The sequence below is a fragment of the Megalopta genalis genome, chromosome 5, assembly GCF_051020955.1.
Source record: "Megalopta genalis isolate 19385.01 chromosome 5, iyMegGena1_principal, whole genome shotgun sequence".
Taxonomy (NCBI): domain Eukaryota; kingdom Metazoa; phylum Arthropoda; class Insecta; order Hymenoptera; family Halictidae; genus Megalopta; species Megalopta genalis.
In genome coordinates this window covers 3150169-3170961 of record NC_135017.1, presented here as the reverse complement: position 1 = coordinate 3170961, position 20793 = coordinate 3150169, and the positions used below count along the sequence as shown (strand labels likewise).

Genomic DNA, 20793 nt, shown 5'->3' with positions numbered 1-20793 from the left:
TATAGTGGCTATAGGAACCCAGAAAAAAAGTTTCATTTTGTCAGACAGTGTTATCGAAGTCGGTGCCGCTCCTACTTTATCGACTGCTGCATTTGAGATGACGGGCGAGACACAGCGCGGTGGTCGAAACTACCACCTACCACCTAGATACATGCATCAGTCTGGATAGGCGCTATTCAATGTGTTAGTGATGGCTAGTATTCCTTCTCGAAAATGTCTCGAGAAATTTTATAATTGGTTATTTCTTGCTTCTTGAGAAATTTAAATCTAGGAAAATTCTTACGGATCTCATTTATTTTATAACATATTTTCGGAAATGAATTCTTAGTTAACTCAAATTGCATATTTTAGTTAACTCAAAACGCATAAGCGATTGATTTACTCGTGATTCTCTGTTTTGCGTGAACAAAGAGGCAGTTTACGGTTGAATTCCGAAAATGAAAGTGTAGTTCTTGTGTCCATTTGTGCATAGTTGGTGTCAAATTGGTTAGTGTTACCGTAATTTATTTGTTGTAATTTTTATTTATTTATTATTTGTATAATCTGGTTAATCGTAATATTTTAGCCTGACAATATGAATAAGGCGAACAAAGATTACTGGGAATATTTTCGAAAAAATAAAAACAGAGAATCAGAGAATCCTGCAATACTTGTGAAAAGTATCAGTAGTTCTAGTTTTAAATCCGTGAGACGATTTTGGTATTCATACGACAACGGAACAATTAATAAATTTATTACATGACTATCCTTGTCAGAAATAATTGGCACCTGTTGATTGATTTTCACTTAATCAATTCAGTAAAAGTGGATTTATAAAACATAGTTTATCGCTTAAAAAATTCATTCTCCCCTGTAATCTGTAGGATGTAATGCAATTACTGATGCGCTACTATACGCAGAAAAAAGAATTAATTAAAAAAATAAAAACACTAAAATTAAACAACAAAAAATTCAGCATATCTATTGATGAATGGACGAGTGTAAATAATAAAACATACATGTATATAAGTATGTATTAGAGTAGCAAGAAATCTACGAATTTAAGGTTACTACCAATTCATGGAAGCTGTACAGTTTTAGAACTACTTAATGTAAAACTAAATTCCTTTAGTTCTTCACTACAAGAAGACGTTTTAACTGTTGTGAGTGATGGGGCACCTGTTGTAGTCATGGGGTACATTTAGCTGTTTTAAAAATATTTTATTAAAAAAAAATTCTGATTATACCTACTCTGGTGATGCAGACGAAAACAATAGATTTTTGGAAAACGAAAATAAGGATCCTATTAAAAGACCACTGTTTGAAATAAATGTAGATTACACGTGGAACTATGAATAATATATAAAAATTTCCGATATTATATTAGCAACATTAGAGTCTATAATAGAAAAGCTTAGTAGAGAAGATTCGACATTATTAACTGCTGAAGGTGTTCTTAAATTCTTATTTTAAAAAACTGAATACCGAATTAAGTAATGAGTTTCTTGTTGTTATTAAAGAAGAAATATCTGAAGGAAGAGACAAGATTGTTGCATCCCTTATAAAATATCAGCATAATCCAGAATATCTTTGCAAAAAGATTCAGAAGATACATTTTTCTACTTAACATCCAAGGCAGATACATAATAAGTGGTAAAACAAATTTTAAGCAGACTTCTCGAAAAATATAACAATGATTCTTATGAAAATAACAAAAAACTTTCAGATCCTCGGAATGAGGAACTATCACTGTAAAAAAACACAATTAGAAATTGCAGATAGCCTTCAAGAATTTAGTATCAAGGAGTTTAGCGTCAGAAGAAAATAAATTCCGGACTCCAACAAAGGAATTCCAGATTTTTAATCCACTGGAAAAAGGACACCTAATCTGCAGCAACTTTTGGATGTTCTACATATAATAAAGCCAACATCCGCACAAAATGAAAAATATTTTCCTATGGTTACAGATTTGGTTAGAAATAAAAGAAGTAGATTGTCTGGTTCTACATTAGATGTATGATACTTCTTAAGAAGTCATTTCGAAACAAAAGCGTAATGTTTCATTTTATGAAAGCTTGGTTTTAAATAAATAAATTTATCGGTTATATTTAGCGTCAACTTTTTCCTTGTTTTTAAAGTTATGTGTATATTGGATGGAAATAAACATTGAGTTAATGTTTTTTGCGCTTTCGATAAATATTATCAACGATATACTAAATATCGTAACTGTTCTAAAATATTTTTAATTTACTAAAAATTCTAGAGAATTCTCGAGAAATATAGTCTTATTTCTCATTTCTCGAGAAGGGAAAAATGTTGACAAATCAAACACTACCTTTTAATACTACCTTTTAACTGCACCTTTTAATCTACAGCAATAAAAGCTTTTTGTGAATATCTTGAAAACTACTAAATGCTTAAAATATTTAAGTCAACATTAATATGAAAAGTATATTTATATTTTTCATAAAAATCAATATAATCTTACAAAAATTATATCGTATCTGGTCTTATTTCAATCAGAAAAAGCTCACAATTGCATTGGCAAAAGTCCCAATAAGAAGTAGTAAAAAATAAAAATATCACATATTGCGTTATTATCTACCCTTCATTTGCCGTTCTTTTCTATGTTCGGAAAATATAAAGTCGAACGCCGAATCTCGGTCTAAGACACTTCAGTCCCGAAGATAATGTGAACACAGGATAACGTGTTCACATGGCTAATGTGAACAGAGTCAGTCGAGCACACTCCGAGCCTAGTACGTAGATGTGTCACGACTCTTAACGGTCTTCAGTGACATTAACAAAGTTATCTTGCGCCCTCGTTATTCAGTTCGTCACTGTTATCCTGGTCTATATTGATATACAGGGTGTCCCGAAATTATGGTAACTCCAGAAAATGAGGGGTTCCTGAGATCATTTGAAGTAACATTTTCCTTAGCGAAAATGCAATCCGCGGCTTCGTTTACGCGTTATTAACCCTTTCGCTACGGCGGTTCAGTCCGCCGTAGCGCCCCTCCTGAACGGAACCACCCGCCGAAATTGTGCACATTGCGCGTGGATAGTGTATTTGGGAAGAAAAGGGATTTTTCTTTAAAACAGTATAGTTATAATTTCTGCATAAGGTATAAAGTTATTTAATAGGTAAAAAAAGTTTCATTAACAATGGAAAAAGTGAAGAAATAATATATAATATACAGTAATAAAATAAAACATAATATTCATAATACACAAAACATAATACATAATAATTAGTCCTAAAGTTAGTACTTTCGATTTTCTATCCCTTTATGACATGTAACACAATAATAATGGGAAATGCAGGTAGAACAAATATAACTTGAATGGTGTGTCGTTTATTTCGGACTGTCGTTTGTTTGTTTCGTCAAAAGATTCACGCAATAGTAACAAGAGGCCGTGCAGTCCAAAAATTAGGTCGCGATTTTACCAGCATGTCGGATATATCCGGCGTTCGTCCCCAGAGGGCGATCATGTGGATGTCGGATATATCCGGCGTTCGGCTCCGCGAGTGTTCATATGGATGACGGATATATCCGTCGTTCGGAGCGAAAGGGTTAACGAAAAACACGGACCAATAAGAGGCGAGCTTGGCTAGTGCGAAGCGGCCGAGCTAACGAGCGCACGACGCCCACTTTCGCTCATTGGTTCGGTAGCTTCGCGCCAGTTAGATCTCGTCTATCATTGGTCAATGTTTTTCGTTAATAACTGGTAAACAAAGCCGCGAATTGCATTTCGGCTAATGAAAAAGTTACTACAAATGATTTCAGGAACCCCTTATTTCCCGCTTGTACAATAATTTTGGGACACCCTGTACATGTATATCGAGTGTTTGTTCGTGCGTGATCCGACCGTAAAGTATACGTTGTGTTATACGAAGAGACTGTCTCCGAGCTGTTTCGTGCCTTCTTCAGTTGCCGGAAAATTTTAAGTTCGTTCCGCACGCTAGCGGAAGACTTATAATCGGCCACTCATTATTTCGCTCGTTTTGATATTTTTATCATATCTTTATTTATGCGATCCAATTATTTATAATTTCGTTACACAATAGGACAGGACCGATAAACTATTTATACGCCGTATATCTCTGACGAAAGTCCAACTTACATGGTTAATGAAGGGAGCAATACAAAAGACACGCGGTCATTTTCTCTGTTATTTGTGAAAGTAATAAAATTGAAATGAAATTTCGCAGAATCGTTCCGTATAGTATTACAAAAACTGAATGTTATTATTTTAGGTTCAACTAACATCGAGAAAACTAAAAATCCATGATGTCGTAATTCAGGACTGAGCAATTCATGCTCACGGAAACAAGCTACGATCATGACATTACGATCGCTCAATGGTCGAAAGTCCCCAAAACGTAACAGAAATTCGTTTTCTATGGAAGAATTATGTTAAAAAATCTCGTAAGAAAGTACTAAAATAAGTCGATCGTAAGTTACAATAAAATTTTCAAATAACGAGTACAATATATGCAATTCGAGAAAAAGATTACTTCTATTTTTGGTTATCTCTGTGGATAATTCTCACTTTTCAAATTTGATCTTCTAGATATACTTTATACGGTAGGTTCTGTGATGAGATCACAACACGAGCCCCGAGACGGCACAGAGGCAAGAGGCTCATCATTAAACACGTCTATCCCCGCCTCTACGCTCTCGCAGACATTACGCTGTTTCATCACATCGACTACCACTAATACGTGTCGACATGCACTATCTCACTCGTTCTCCGTACGTCTCATTCCCTCTCTTCATCGCGCGATCCGATTAATTGTGTGACCGCTTCGGCCAATAAAGCACTCTAGTCCAAAATACCTATGAGACTAGAAGGTACGCTCCGACTCTGACCAGTCGGGCCCGCGTTCTTACCATACGTCATCGCATTCCTGCTTGGGCTCATCTTGTGATCTCGCCACGGTACTTAATTTTAAGTTAAAAGAAAACAAACGGAAATACAAATCTCGATGCTAATTATTGTTTCTTCTATATATAGTAAATAAGATCCATCGAAATCATAGACACGACTACGAACATTCTAACAAAGAAAATTGGTATTTTCTCGCCACCGTAGAAAACAAATTTTTGCCACATTTTTCTTTTCAAACTTTTGTCATCTCCTTTTCAGATGTTCTCTCAGGCGCCAACTAACCTGTTCTCGCAGATGATCAACGTGCTCTTACTCTCGCAATGCGCTTTGGATCGGAGCGCAGATTATCCGCCCGATCGCACGGCAGATGTTCTAGCGAAAAAAGATTTCGATTTTGTGATTGTTGGGGGTGGGACAGCGGGCTCTGTGCTAGCCCGGCGACTAGCAGAGGTAGACAACTGGGATGTTCTGTTGATCGAGGCAGGGAAGGATGCTAGTCCCACCAGTGAAGTTCCTGGATTTATGACGGCTCTAGTGAACACTACTGAAAACTATGCTTATAAGGTATACGCATTCACATTCGATCGCTGATTTTGCTTCCTGCTATTTCTATTAAGTCACTGCTCATAAATTGTTATTGTAACTACTGATTTGCTACCTCAGTTTAACTATTCTACTACATCTTCGTCTATAATCCTGCAGTTCTGATTGTGTCGCCAACCATAGTTTGTCACGCCCTCATTATGTTACTGGCCATAGTTTCTCATTGTCCCATTGAGTCACTGACCATAGTGACTGAGTTATGATCGCGGATCATAAATATCATCGATGTTGGTAGCATTTTAACAAGGACATCTACAGCGAACTTCAGTGACCGCGGTATTTACAATTCTGGTTGAGTTGATCACCATTGCGTTCTACGTAAGTGCTCAATGAGAGTTATCACTATTTTGGCTGCTCCCACTAAGTTACCTACAATGGATTCCATTGCTTTCACTTGGTCAGTGATTAAAATTACTATTCTCCGGAGTAGGTCATAGAACATTGTACTTGCTAACCGCAGTTAGGTCACTGTTTCCATAAGCGTTTGTCTCAGAGCAATATTCATAGAATCATAACTAAACCTACGACATTAAAACTTATTTTTAACTACGATAAACAAAAACGTGGAACCGGATTCTTTTGAGAATCTCCAAACCAGAATGCCATTTCACATATATCAGGAGAGATTATATTCCCAAAATAGATCCATTTACTGCAGTTCTAACTATTCACTACCCTTCAAAAGAAAACATCCTGACGTTGAATCTCATTGCTTTCACTCGGTGAATGAGGATAATTATTGTCATCCGGACTAGAATCATAGATCACAGTACTTGCCGGTCACAGTTAGGTCACTGACCCCTGTCGTCACTATTTCAACAAGCCTCTAACTCGCAGCAGTTGAACTTCATAAAAACGTAACCAAATTCACGACATTATGATAGAGAAAATGGTTACAGTGGTTTTTTATGGAAACCTTTCAAATGGCAACCAATTATCCGAAACCACCATGTCATTTCACACGCACGTATGATGAGATTGCATTACCAAATTCATCTACTATCTATAGATCAACTTCCAAAAGAAGATATCTGAAATACGTTCACAGTGATACTAAACGTCTACTCCACTCCAGGTATTCAAGTTTGACATACTGAGAGTGGAATTGACAGCTGTTGTGACTATGAATGCAGATCACGTGACTTCTTGTAAAAAGTAAAACATAACTTGGTTCATCTTGTCTTCAGACTGAGCCGCAGCCTGGCTTCTGCCAGGGTAACAAGAACAAGCGGTGCGGTTGGCACAAGGGCAAGGCCCTTGGCGGCAGTTCAGTAATAAACGCAATGTTAAACGTGTTCGGCAATGATAGAAACTACAACCAATGGGAGGAGCAAGGCAACGAAGGCTGGGGCTACGAGAACATGCTTCGATACCTTCGAAAGGCAACCAACTGTTCGCCAGAGTACATAGCAAAGTACGGAGACAGACACTGCGGGACGAACGGTCCGATGAGTATTAGGATGTTCAATGATTCTGATTCTATCGTTTCCGAGCTTTTGCTAGATGCAGCTCGGGAGATGGGCGTCGGTGTGCTGGAGCCTGTAGTTAGCGACCGCTACATTGGTTTCGGGAGAACCTACGGTATCGTAGATAACGGAGAGCGGATGAACGTTGCCAGAGCCTTTCTCTCTCCCATCAAAGACAAGAAGAATTTGTATGTGATGAAGTCCACCAGAGGCGACAAGGTTCTGCTGAATGGCAATAAGGCAGTGGGTGTCCGTGTGACGTCTGGGGGCAGGACCACAGACTTAACCGCCTCCAAGGAAGTCATCCTGTCAGCGGGTAGCATCGCCAGTCCTCAGTTGCTGATGCTTTCGGGAATAGGGCCCAAGATGCATCTAGAGGACATGGGAATTCAGGTGGTAGCTGATCTGCCGGTAGGCAAGAACCTCCACGATCACATTTTCTCGCAGGGCATAACGATTGGATTTGTAAACGAGGCTACGGCCCCACCGACGTCCTCATTTCCCATGGATGTAGCTTATAATTATTTGATGCATAAAAGGGGGCCCCTTACTGGTGTTGGCGTCGACGTTGTAGGATTTGTTAATCTGAACGATCTTCGACAGAGTGCAGAGAGTAAGTAGAGCAATTGAAAGTTCTCATACAGGATGCTCGTTATGCATTAGATTATCAGTTTTAGGAAACTGTATTTCGTAGAAGTTCAAATATTTCCTGACTGAAACTATTCTTTTTTTTTCATTTCAAATGCCAACACTGGTGCTAACATTTACTGACAACGAGCCCTAGGTAAATGGCTCCCTCTCTTTTTTTCGCTTTCGCATATGTTGTATTATTCAAAAAATTAACCCACACGTGTTTTTTTTTATATCGACGGTAATTCAGTTGAAAGTGATGAAAACCACTCTCAAAAGTTTAGCGTGTTACTCGAATCATTGGAATTTCTCGGTAGCGTGTGATCGAGCACGCGCTGCGGCTCCTTTGACTCGAGTTCCCGGAAGACAACATAAAATGGTCTGTTAGGTATGTCAGATAAGAAAAATCACGGAGCTACGAGGTACGTGGAAAATATTAGGTGACCATCGTAGCATGTGGTCTCGATATTACTTTCGAAACGTGGCATGTCGTCTCCGAATTGCCTTCGAATCGTGGTAAAAAAAGCATTGCAATCTACAGTAAACTCTCCCCAATTGTCCTTCAGCTTGGAAATAAAAATGGACAACTTGGGAATTGGGAATACGATTTTTTGAGTCCCTCGACTCGTTTTAATAGCTGTTGATAATCGGCAACTATAAGTGCAACCCGCGGAGCTCGAAGAATCGTGTCTTGTGGTCCCTTGAAATACGCTTTGAATTCCGACTTCGCGACACTAGTGGAGAAATTACTGTACTTACGTCACACATCAAACTGTTGAGAGTGGTTACAAAACGGATTACCGGATCGGTGGTTAAACCGAATTACCGACGATACAAACTGTACTTAGTTTTCACGTATGTGAAAACGGAAAAAATCGGAGATCTATATTCACCTAGTGTTCCTTATTAGAGCCAATTTCGAAGGTTGGTTCCTTGACATGTAATTACATTATTTATGCCGGAATGACAGCAACGGAACAAAATTTATAATAATAACGAATACTATCGAAGGACCATTTTCCGACTAGAATATTTCGACCGCAATCTCATTTCCTTGATAATTTCCGAGGTCACTGGTGTTCAGAATTGATTAACAAAATGAATTCATACTCTCACGATAACATGCCCGAGAAAGAACCTTGATCTTGTAATCGCAGAGCCATACGCCGGGACCTCGAAGTATCCGGACCTTCAGATTCACTTCGGTCACTACCCAAGATGGGAACCGGTAGAGATAGCCGGCATGTACAACATGATCAACGCGGACGACGAGGTAGTGCAAGAGGCGACAAAGATGATCATGGAGAGCGACATTGTCGTGGCAGCCACCACGCTGCTGCAACCGAAGAGCAGAGGGGTCCTCGAGCTGCGCAGCACCGACCCAGCGGACTCCATGAAGATCTACGCGAACTACTTCGCGGAGAGGGAAGACTTGGAAATCTTGTTGAAGTCAGTGGACTTTATCAAGGCTCTGACGCAGTCCCCCACATTCAAGAAGTACAACATGACGTTGAGACACTTCGACCTGCCCGGGTGCAGGGACAAGCTGCCCGATTCTCCGGAATACTGGGAGTGCAACATCAGACAAATAACTTCCACCGTCTGGCACCCTGTTGGCACTGCCAAGATGGGAACGAAGGGTGATCCTACCGCCGTGGTAGATTCTAGGCTGAGGGTGCACGGCGTGCAGAGACTGAGAGTGATCGACGCGTCGATCATGCCGAACATAGTCAGTGGGAACACAAATTCGCCGACTATGGCGATCGCGGAGAAGGGCGCCGATATGGTGAAAGAGGATTGGCTGGAGAACTGGTACGTCGAGCTGTAAGATTTTAGTCACAATAATGCACAGGGACTGCAAATTTACCGACTTTTACAACTACCCGTAATTCGGTGATATCTTCTCAGTTAATATCTTCTGACCGGAAATTTATATGTTTTCCAAATCCCAAGGGAAGTATCGATATTAAAAGTGAAAAATATTATTAACACTTTACCGGCCGCTGGTATCACATTTGTATCATGAGCAGTATGTTCAGGAAAAATCGCTACGCAAAGAGTGGGGGCTGGCGATGCGTGCGCAGGAGACCTACACAGCGGCGTGGCGCGTTTACAGGGTGGCACCTATTCTTGCGTATTGCATCTGCAGCTCTGCGTCGCGTCGCCATCGTAGTTCAGAATTATAATGTAGTTGCGCCGCGCAGTTGTACGGGAATCCCTTGCGCATGCGCCTTTAGCCCCCACTCCCTGCGTAGCGACTTCTCCTGAATACATTGATCATGAGCTATTTGGTACCAGTATCAGTGGTACAAATTATTAGTTATTTTGAATTCGACTGGGAACGAGTGCGTGGTCGTAAAATTTACCTTAATTTCTTCAATCTTCTGAAAGGTACATGCATTTTTATTTAATGTTACGAATACTTTCAGGATTTAAATTGAAATATTTTGTAAAGTTTACCTGACAATTGATTGCTGATTTACAAACTAAAATTTAATTATAATTTTGTTTCTTTGTAAAATATCAGTTTAATCTAGGAAAAAAAGAAGGCAACCCATGAAGGTTTTTTATGAATCCGCACGGCCTGTAAAGTATTAATGAAAGTTTTAATAGCAAATATTACATATAAATATATAAGTGTCTAAATATATAAATGTATATTATGAATAAATAAATAAATATATATATATATTCGTATCATGATCGTATAATGATAATACATATAATAGATATGTCGTGTATATATGTATTATCATTATACGATGTGTTGAAATTCATTATTTAAAAATGTGTTCTGAGTTGTCAGTACAAGATGCATAAATTTCAAAATGTCACGTCAATATTATAATATTGAATAATTAGTTATTCTGAAATTTGTAATGTTAGAAACAAATTTTTTCGGGAAAACGTTATGGGAATTTTAGGTGGGAAAGTAGACTATTACTTATATCAGTAGTATAGCAAATAATAGAAAAAAGAAGGACAAATATATAATGTCTTTTGAAATGCAGAAGAAACTAATCATTTTTATTCGTAAAGACAAATAACAATTTATCATGAATTAATTATTTATGAATGAAATATTCGAAATAAATTGTTCGTGAATAAACTATTCGCGAATTGCATTTGCGCTAAGGAAAAAGTAATATAGTCTAAGGTTGGGATGCATACCACCGAAAAGTAGTGGAACAACGTCATCGAAGGGGAAGGCTGAGGTGGAGAAAAGGTCTTGATCTGCCTTCACTGTGCAGAAGGCTAAATCTTATTGCGGTGCGCAAGCTAGGAAAAGCGGCGGAAGCCTCGCTTCTCTATAGTCGAACTGCCGAAATGAAGATCACTGTTATGCGAGCAGTAGTGTGATTTAAGTGTAAATTATAAATTAATAATAATATTAATTATCATAATTAATAATTATAATAATATTATACTTAATAATAATAATATAAATAAGTAGCACTATATTAATTAATAATAATATTAATGAGTAATATTGATTAACAATAATTAATAATATTATAATTAATAATAATAAAATCGGATATAATTAATATCAGGTTAACCTGGGTTTGAGAATGATCTGAGATCTGAGTTGAAGTCGAAGGGACCGTGTGTGTGTGTGTGTGAAAGTTGGTTACCAATCGTCCACTCAGAGGGACTTCTTCCTTAATAGTTTCGGTGACTCGGTAATCCGACGTTGCACAGTGGTTTGTTAAACAATAATTTGTGGCCAAAATCAGAAAATTTTAGATAGATTTTAGGTATATCATTGGAGATCGAAATTCGTTGAAGCAATTGGCTCACGGTGGCGGTGAACGTCTGGCGGTGAGTAACATCGATGCGAGACGAAAGTTGGGTATTTTGTCGATTTAGACGGTCGAAATTATTTCTATTATTTGTTTGATTAAAACAATTTTATAAGGATTTATGGCAAAGTTTATACAATTCAAGGACAAAAAGTCGTTCTAATGCATTTCTTTAACGGTTTAATCGTTTCTAATATAATAATGGTCTGTGTTGAGGACTCATCAGATGGATGACGGAGATCCTCTGAATATTGCACTTGGTGCCGACTACCTCGAAGGACCACCCACTGTAGTGGGACTATTTGTAACGCGCAACCTAACCGTTACGCGTATCTCACTATGTGTTCTGTTCTGTTCTGTACTCTAAGAATGTTCTGTCTGTCTGTACTCTCTGTATGTTCTGTCTATCTGCTGAGAATGTTCTGTCTGTCTGTACTCTCTGTATGTTCTGTGTGTATCTGAGTGTTCTGTGCTCTAGAGGACCGGAGTCATGTCTCATATCACCTCGGTCCTCCCTACTTCTCTTAACCTAGGGTGGGCGGCAAGGAATTACGGTCCAATCACTGCAATCCCAAATCCAGCGAGACTGCCCCAAAACGGTGGGCCGGGAGTTAGGAGGGAGAGTGACAAAATCTGCTCCTGCGAGACATCCCGCGCTGATGGGCCTACGTGCCCGAACAATGCCAGACCCAACCGTCATTGACTGGACCGTAATCAAGGGCCAGGAGACGTTATGACGGTGCCACATGTGCCCGGGAACGGCCCGGGACAGACCCATACCGTCCGGGTACCCAAGCACATGGCCCCTGCCATAAATCCTGGCCACTTGGCCCTAACAGTCTGCAATGCTGAAAATGAGTATGATATGTAATATATGTAGATACAGAGGAAACATTATATTTCTACGCAGCTAAATTAGTTTTACAAGTGAGCGAGATACTGTCAGACATGAAACAAAAATATTGAAACTCGAACTTTTTTGTGATGATTGGTCGAATGGTATACATAGTAAGTGGTGATCAATCAAAAACTGCAGTTTCAGTTGAGTACAACATTTCAATTAAGAATTTTCCGTTTTCATTAAGTATTTACAGACGCAGTTAACAAACTTTTAATTTACATACAAAATATATAATACAATCCAGCTGTAGCGCCGTGGTTTTACGACGCCTTTTTTGACGCGCGGGGATCGAACGTCAACCCTACCGGGGTTGTAAGGCCCGGGCTTCACTTATCTGAAGACGCGTCGGTTTTGTAATGGTTATCGGTCCGATTGACCGATTTTGAGTGAATGATCGATTGAATTCCCGAGTCGAATGAGTCTCCGGTTGCGACGAGTGAGTCTCCGAACGATTGAGACGGTTCGACGCACGGGTGAGACTCCGTTATCGATAATGTATAATAATATTGCTTGAAAACTACCGAACCACTCTTGAACCACTACTCGGATTGAATTACGACTGAATATTACGACTGAATATATTTGCCTCGACTGCTCGCGTTTTTTATACCCGTTTTCCCCACTTGAGATTCTTGAAGGAACCTCCACCTCCATGCCTGGATGCGCTGATTGGTTTTCTCGAAAATTACGATTTCCCAATCAGCGTCCTCCGAACGTTTCGTCACCACCCTCTCGTACCGTCCTGCACGGGCCTTGTCTTGAAGAGGGGTGCGACACGTAATTGCGTGGTTGGGGAGGTCCTCCGGGCCTTGAGATGTCATCCCCGCGACGGTTGGGACTAACTTTCCCAAGACACGTTCAAAAATCTCAAGTGTTTTGAGGGAGGTTTTTTCGGGCCTTTAGGATTTATGACACGTCGCGATCATTAGAAAAGACGGAGACACTGCCCGGATGTTCGGCAGCTGCCAAAAAGGTCTCCGTCTCCTCAGATGACCCACGCTGGTCCGTGCCATAAACCCTTCACGAGAGAGGTCTGCGGGGGGTTCTACGTGACGGAACACCAGCTACAAGTAAAATACAAATTCAAATAAATTACAATGATAAGAATTGGTTAGAAATAATCATAAGAACTCATAACAATTTACAAGACTTGATAAGAATAAAATTTAGAACCATGCAGATATAGAAATTATTAACTAATTTGAATGAATTCCATTTCCACTGGAATTTTAAGTATATTTCAATAATTTACATAAATAGCAATTGTCCATTATCGAAGATAAACAATCAACCACTTATTACGTCAATGTTGATATTTTACCATATCTTTATTCATGCAATACATTACAATACAATACAAATTCGTTGCACGATACAAAGGAGCCGATAAATTATTTATATGTCGTATACCTATGGCAACCAATTGGAGTAGTTAATGGTAGGGGCAACTCAAAACACTCAGAGTTAAACATTTTCTGGACTAGACGTAAATGTAAATATCATAATTAAAAAAGATGATACATTTTGTGATCACATAAAAGAAATTTTTACAATGTTTTGTTGCCCAGGTCTGCTATACTTGATTCAAATTTTACAAAGCTTCTTTTTGTTATTCCAAGAAATATTCCACATTCACCATTGTCTGTCAGACCACACAACACAAAAACCTGTATGTTAGCAAGCTGCCACGCGGCGTTAGCGCCAGCGCTAATTAACCTGTTCTCGCAGCTCATCCATGTGCTCTTGCTCTCGCAATGCACTTTGAATGGAAGCGCGGATTATCCGCCGGATCGCACGACAGAGATTCTATCGAAAAAAGATTTTGATCTTGTGATTGTTGAGAGCGGGTCTGCGGGCTCTGTGGTAGCCTAGCGACTAGCAGAAGTGGATGGCTGGGATGTTCTGTTGATCGAGGCAGGGAAGGATGCTAGTCCCACCAGTGAAGTTCCTGGATTTGTGACGGATCTAGTGAACACTGCTGAAAACTATGCTTATAAGGTATACGCATTCACATTCGGTCGCTGATTTTGCTTCCTGCTATTTCTATTAAGTCACTGCTCATAAATTGTTATTGTAACTACTGATTTGCTACCTCAGTTTAACTATTCTACTACGTCTTCGTCTATAATCCTGCTGTTCTGATTGTGTCGCCGACCATAGTTTGTCACGCCCTCATTATGTTACTGGCCATAGTTTTTCATTGTCCCATTGAGTCACTGACCATAGTGACTGAGTTATGATCGCGGATCATAAATATCATCGATGTTGGTAGCATTTTAACAAGGACATCTACAGCGAACTTCAGTGACCGCGGTATTTACAATTCTGGTTGAGTTGATCACCATTGCGTTCTACATAAGTGCTCAATGAGAGTTATCACTATTTTGGCTGCTCCCACTAAGTTACCTACAATGGATTCCATTGCTTTCACTTTTTTGGTCAGTGATTAAAATTACTATTCTCCGGAGTAGGTCATAGAACATTGTACTTGCTACCCACGACATTAATACTTATTTTTAATTACGATAAACAAAAACGTGGAACCGGATTCTTTTGAGAATCTCCAAACCAGAATGCCATTTCACATATATCAGGAGAGATTACATTCCCAAAATAGATCTATTTACTGCAGTTCTAACTATTCACTACCCTTCAAAAGAAAACATTCTGACGTTGAATCTCATTGCTTTCACTCGGTGAATGAGGATAATTATTGTCATCCGGACTAGAATCATAGATCACAGTACTTGCCGGTCACAGTTAGGTCACTGACCCCTGTCGTCACTATTTCAACAAGCCTCTAACTCGCAGCAGTTGGACTTCATAAAAACGTAACCAAATTCACGACATTATGATAGAGAAAATGGTTACAGTGGTTTTTTTATGGAAACCTTTCAAATGGCAACCAATTGTCCCAAATCACCATGTCATTTCACACGCACGTATGATGAGATTGCGTTACCAAATTCATCTACTATCTATAGACCAACTACCAAAAGAAGATATCTGAAATACGTTCACAGTGATACTAAACGTCTACTCTACTCCAGGTATTGCAAGTTTGACGTACTGAGAGTGGAATGGACAGCTGTTGTGACTATGAATGCGCATCACGTGACTTGTTGTAAAAAGTAAAACATAACTTGGTTAATCTTGTCTTCAGACTGAGCCGCAGCCTGGCTTCTGCCAGGGTAACAAGAACAAGCGGTGCGGTTGGCACAAGGGCAAGGCCCTTGGCGGCAGTTCAGTAATAAACGCAATGTTAAACGTGTTCGGCAATGATAGAAACTACAACCAATGGGAGGAGCAAGGCAACGAAGGCTGGGGCTACGAGAACATGCTTCGATACCTTCGAAAGGCAACCAACTGTTCGCCAGAGTACATAGCAAAGTTCGGAGACAGACACTGCGGGACGAACGATCCGATGAGTATTAGGATGTTCAATGATTCTGATTCTATCCTTCCCGAGCTTTTGCTAGAGGCAGCTCGGGAGATGGGCATCGGTGTGCTGGAGCCTGTAGTTAGCGACCGCTACATTGGTTTCGGGAGAACTTACGGTATCCTAGATAACGGAGAGCGAATGAACACTGTCAGAGCCTTTTTGTCTCCAATCAAAGACAATAAGAATTTGCATGTGATGAAGTCCACCAGAGGTGACAAGGTTCTGCTGAAGGGCAATAAGGCAGTGGGCGTCCGTGTGACGTCTAGGGGCGGGATCACAGACTTAACCGCCTCCAAGGAAGTCATTCTGTCAGCGGGCAGCATCACGAGTCCTCAGTTGCTGATGCTTTCGGGAATAGGGTCCAAGAAGCATCTAGAGGACATGGGAATTCAGGTAGTGGCTGATCTGCCGGTAGGCAAGAACCTCCAGGGTCATATGAACTGGATAGGCATGATGATTGGATACGTAAACGAGACTACGGCCCTGTCCCTTGACTTTGATCTAGCCTATAATTATTTGGCGTATAAGAAAGGTTGGCTTACTGGAATTTTGGGTATGAACCTTTTGGGACTTGTTAATACGGACAACCTTGGACAGAATGCACATAGTAAGCAGAAAAATTGAACCTTTTAAATACAGGTTTAGCTCTGGATTAGGTGATGTATTGTAGTAAACTCGTGATTATTGGAAAACGCGGTATCACACAATAGCTTCATCGTTTCTTAACTGAATATATTCTTATCAATTTTTAGTTGTGGTTCTTTGCCGTCTTCATCCTGATTACATTGTCTATGACGACATTGCAACAATTGAACGGAATTAATAATACTACTAATAATAATTAATATATCATCGGGAAGGCATAACAGCGAATACTAAAACAGTGCATTCTTAAAGCTCACAATACCGATGATATCAAACCACCAATTTCCCATTATAATATTCTGCCTCCACGGTCATTTGCTTCGGAGTTTTCAAGATCATTGTCTTCAACAATTTGCAAGATCACCGATATCCTAGCTTTATCTGTTTGGAATCGTATACTTGATTAACACGTTCCGTGCCACGTGTACCATCGATGGTACACGCTTGCATGTTTACTTAGTGAACTGAACAAATTGTTTACAAGAAATTTAGAACCGAAGAATCAATTTCCACCGCAAGAATGGGCGTTGATAACTTTTTGTTACGTTGTTATGTGTACGAGAATTAATAATTGCACGTAATACATCAAGTTTTAGTAAAATGTCAAAGTGTGAAGATTCGAGTAAAAAAAGCTCGGCACGGAACGTGTTAAGAAATGACTTTTGACCTTGATCTCATAATCGCAAGCCATACACCGCGTCTTCGATGTATCCGGACATCCAGCTTCACTTTAGTCACTTCACAAGACGGCAGATGCTAAGTAGAATCAGCAGGTACTGCTGGTACAACCTGAAGGATAAGGTATTGCAAGAGGTGATGAAAGTGACCCTAAAGGGCGACGTGTTGGCGATAGGCATCACGCTGCTGCAACCGAAGAGCAGAGGGGTCCTCGAGCTGCGCTACACCCACCAAGCGGACTCTATAAAGATTTACGCGAACTACCTTACGGAAAAAGAGGACTTGCAAACATTATTGAAGTCGATAAATCTTGTCAAGGCTCTGACGCAAACTTCCACCTTCAAGAAATGCAACATGGCATTGAAGCACTTAGACCTGTCCAAGTGCAGGGATAAGCGGCCCGATTCTAGGGAATACTGGGAGTGCAATATTAGACAACTAGCTGGCATCTACTACCACCATGTTGGCACTACGAAGATGGGATCGAAGGACGATCCTACCGCCATGGTAGATTCTAGGCTGAGGGTGCACGGCGTACAGAGGCTGAGAGTGATCGACGTGTCGATCATGTCGCACATTGTCAATGGGAACACCAACTCGCCGACTATAGTGATCGCTGAGAAGGGCGCCGATATGGTGAAAGAGGATTGGCTGTAGTTTCACTAATCATGTTTTGCGTGGGTATTGCGTTTTTATGGAAACTTAAAAATCTGTAGGAGATAATTGATGTAGTTGTTTTGGCGATAAATGATGGGACCTTTGTTCAACGAAGAATGTGTTATGATCAAAGTTGTGTGTGCTCGATTTCTTGTAAGCTAATATTAATCTCTTTTAGGACTTGAACGATATAGAGAGTGAAAGTAGAAAATTATTGCAAATTTGCAGTGGAATCGGAGAGACGTAACTTGTACTTAAAAGCCGTTGTGGTCGATTATGTAATATAAAGGGATATTTTTGAAATCTTTATAACTATATTGTAATGTTAAACGGTAATAGACTAAAATAATGTGTAAATAATTTTGTAAATCAAAATATAATAAAAAGTCATTAGTAGACTGTGCATTTTATGGATTTATGACAAAATGAGGTATATTTAATGTGAAACACTAGAAAGATTAAAACCGTGTAATTCTCGGACAGCAGGCCACTTTCATATCTGTACTACTGTCGATATTTATAATAATTCTGAGCTTTATCGAGCAAATTCTCCAAACATATTTCTAAAGACATTTCTTACAATAACCTTTCTGTTGTTCATAAAGTAACAGTACTTTATTTCATCTAATTACTGAAAATTTAATAATTAGGTGGACGATTCAAAATTGACTCGAGTAATAATATCCATGTACTACTTTAAACCTATTACAATTATTCAACACCTTGCGTTACAACGTGTCAAATTCCTCATGAGGATCCCATACATAATCCTCGAAATATATGTAGATTCACGAATCATGTTTTCGTGTTTATTGCGTTTTTATGGAAATTTAACTTAGTCTCTGGTAAGATACAGGGGAACCGGTGTCGAAATATTTATAATCTATACTATATTTTTTTATTATAATTTATGTCATAATTTATATTATTATTGGCGTGATAATTTATTTTATAATGTACATTGTAATTTACGTTATATTAAATCGTAACAATAACGTTAAAATATAACGTTAAATCGAAAGAATAACATTGAAACGTATATTTGTAATTGTAACAAATGTATTATGTTCACAATGCTATATTAAGATATAACTATAATATTACATTATAATAAAAATGTTGAATTGTATATTTGAACATGAACTGTACATACAGGGTGTGTTCCGTCCTTCAACGGAATTTTCGTGCTGCGTTCGCCTAACTTTCTCCGGGACGAATTACATTTTCTTTTATCCCTAAAAAACATTTTATTTACGGGGAATCTTCGGCTCAGCGAGACAAATTACAGCCCTTCAACGAACGACGTGCAATCGACAAAAGGTCACGTTCATTAGGATTTCAATTTCGTAGAGCCATAGTCTTCTTTATTGCAGTTTCTAAGTTTCTGATTTTTTCGAGCCGCCTTCTTTCCGGCAATAAAGTCATTTCTGCATTTTCGAGTAATGCGCGCCTCATCGGCAGCATTTTTAACCCTTTCGGTACGAGCGCGTTGTCCGCTGTGACACTCCCACTGTACGGGGTGCCGCGCCGAAAATGCGCACATAACGCAGGGTCAGTCCACTTTTGTACGAAGATTTTCTTAAGCGTTAACACGTTCCGTGCCACGTGTACCATCCATGGTACACGCTTGCATGTTTACTTAGTGAACTGAACAAATTGTTTACAAGAAATTTAGAACCGAAGAATCAATTTCCACCGCAAGAATGGGCGTTGATAAGTTTTTGTTACGTTTTTATGTGTACGAGAATTAATAATTGCACGTAATACATCAAGTTTTAGTAAAATATCAAAGTGTGCAGATTCGAGTAAAAAAAGCTCGGCACGGAACGTGTTAAGTAATGACTGTGCTTAACCCTTCGGCTACGGCAGACTTTGGCACGCACCGGCCGTACGGTACGGTACGAATTTACTCGCGACGTCCACTGTGTACGGCGAAGTTTTTCGTTAGACACGCATTTCCGAGGAAGTATATTAAAATATTCAAAATACTGAATTTTATTACATCAAACCAATATTACTTGAAGTGAACATTAATGTTAAGCTGTTTTTACAATATTTAATAATCAAATTTAGTAATATAATAACGTGCGATACATTTCAAAACATGGATGAACACATAATCCTACATTACATTTTTTGCATTCGTAATGTGTAACCTTTCTCTTATCATTTTTCACACACACTACACATTTACGCCTTGCACTTTTCCGAATTGCTGTATTGCTTTCATATGGAGACGGAAAATGCTTTTGTGTCAAACGAAAAGGTTCGTTGTTAGTATCTCTTTACCTTTTAATTTATATCCTTTAGTTTCATCCAAGCTGTATTTTCTTAATATTTGTTTTATTAAATTTAAATGAAATTTACGAAATGTTAAATTTCTTCCAGATACATAGTTATATGATATAAGTGTGTTATATACCGCTAAAAATCGAATAAATGAAAAAGTAGGACGCCAATAGGCGCCTACAGTACCGGGAAGCCAACATGTTTCGGACGCCAATAGGCGCCAACAGTAGTCAAAGGGTTAATCCCTTTCTAAATCTTTCTTTAAATGTTTCCTGTAAACATTCTGTAAAGGGCCTACAATACGTTAAAATCTATGAACAAGTTTCGAAGATGTAACCTGAAATTTTTTTAATCAATTCAGGTCAAACGACAATTATACCTGTAGCTGTTTTTTCGGAATCCTTGTAAGAAAAGACTTTATCCGTTTGAGTCCCAGGAATTATACAGAAAACACGGTTGAAAAATGCCAAACAGCATGATAGCGCTGCTTGGGACTCAAACGGTTATTAGAATAGTTTCTAATATGTCAGAAATATGGCTTACATGGATGCCAGATGTATTCGGCACTTGTCCATGTTGGTCATCAGATGGATGCCGATATATCCGGCGCTCGTACCGAAAGGGTTAATAACAGGGTTGCTAGCACGCACCGCTTCGGTCACCCGGGGTTTCTTGCTATCTGCGGCACTGCGTGCTACGTCACTTTTAGATCCCCTTCCATCGCCTTGCTGGCCAATCAGTTTCTAGTCTTCTGTCCACAAAACGGTATAAAAACTCGAAACTGATTCTTCTCTTGGTCAACCTGGT

The 20793-nt window shown here is 39.2% G+C and overlaps 3 protein-coding genes across 5 annotated transcripts in view; 2 read left to right on the top strand and 1 right to left on the bottom strand.

Annotated features, from left to right (window-relative positions):
* The window catches only part of Flo2 (flotillin-2), a 483891-nt gene that overhangs the window by 231856 nt on the left and 231242 nt on the right, over positions 1–20793 (bottom strand). The gene's annotated exons all lie outside the window — the stretch shown is intronic.
* LOC117221880 (glucose dehydrogenase [FAD, quinone]-like) lies at positions 4784–10260 on the top strand. The gene is made up of 4 exons (XM_076521930.1): positions 4784–4922; positions 5131–5436; positions 6663–7554; positions 8729–10260. The coding sequence occupies exons 2-4, from the start codon at positions 5131–5133 to the stop codon at positions 9397–9399; spliced, it is 1869 nt and encodes a 622-aa protein (XP_076378045.1). The 5' UTR covers positions 4784–4922; the 3' UTR covers positions 9400–10260.
* Positions 13417–17782, top strand: LOC117221879 (glucose dehydrogenase [FAD, quinone]-like). Its single transcript, XM_076521654.1, is given in 3 exon segments — positions 13417–14273; positions 15439–16317; positions 17050–17782. Coding segments are annotated over 3 exon segments (1854 nt in total). The 5' UTR covers positions 13417–13946; the 3' UTR covers positions 17698–17782.

Bases quoted from the DNA above. Each gene is read 5' to 3' on its own strand.
- LOC117221880 (XM_076521930.1), top strand. From the start codon at position 5,131: ATGTTCTCTCAGGCGCCAACTAACCTGTTCTCGCAGATGATCAACGTG. The intron at 5,437-6,662 runs GTATACGCATTC...TCTTGTCTTCAG, and splicing joins CTGAAAACTATGCTTATAAG to ACTGAGCCGCAGCCTGGCTT. The intron at 7,555-8,728 runs GTAAGTAGAGCA...TTGTAATCGCAG, and splicing joins TCTTCGACAGAGTGCAGAGA to AGCCATACGCCGGGACCTCG.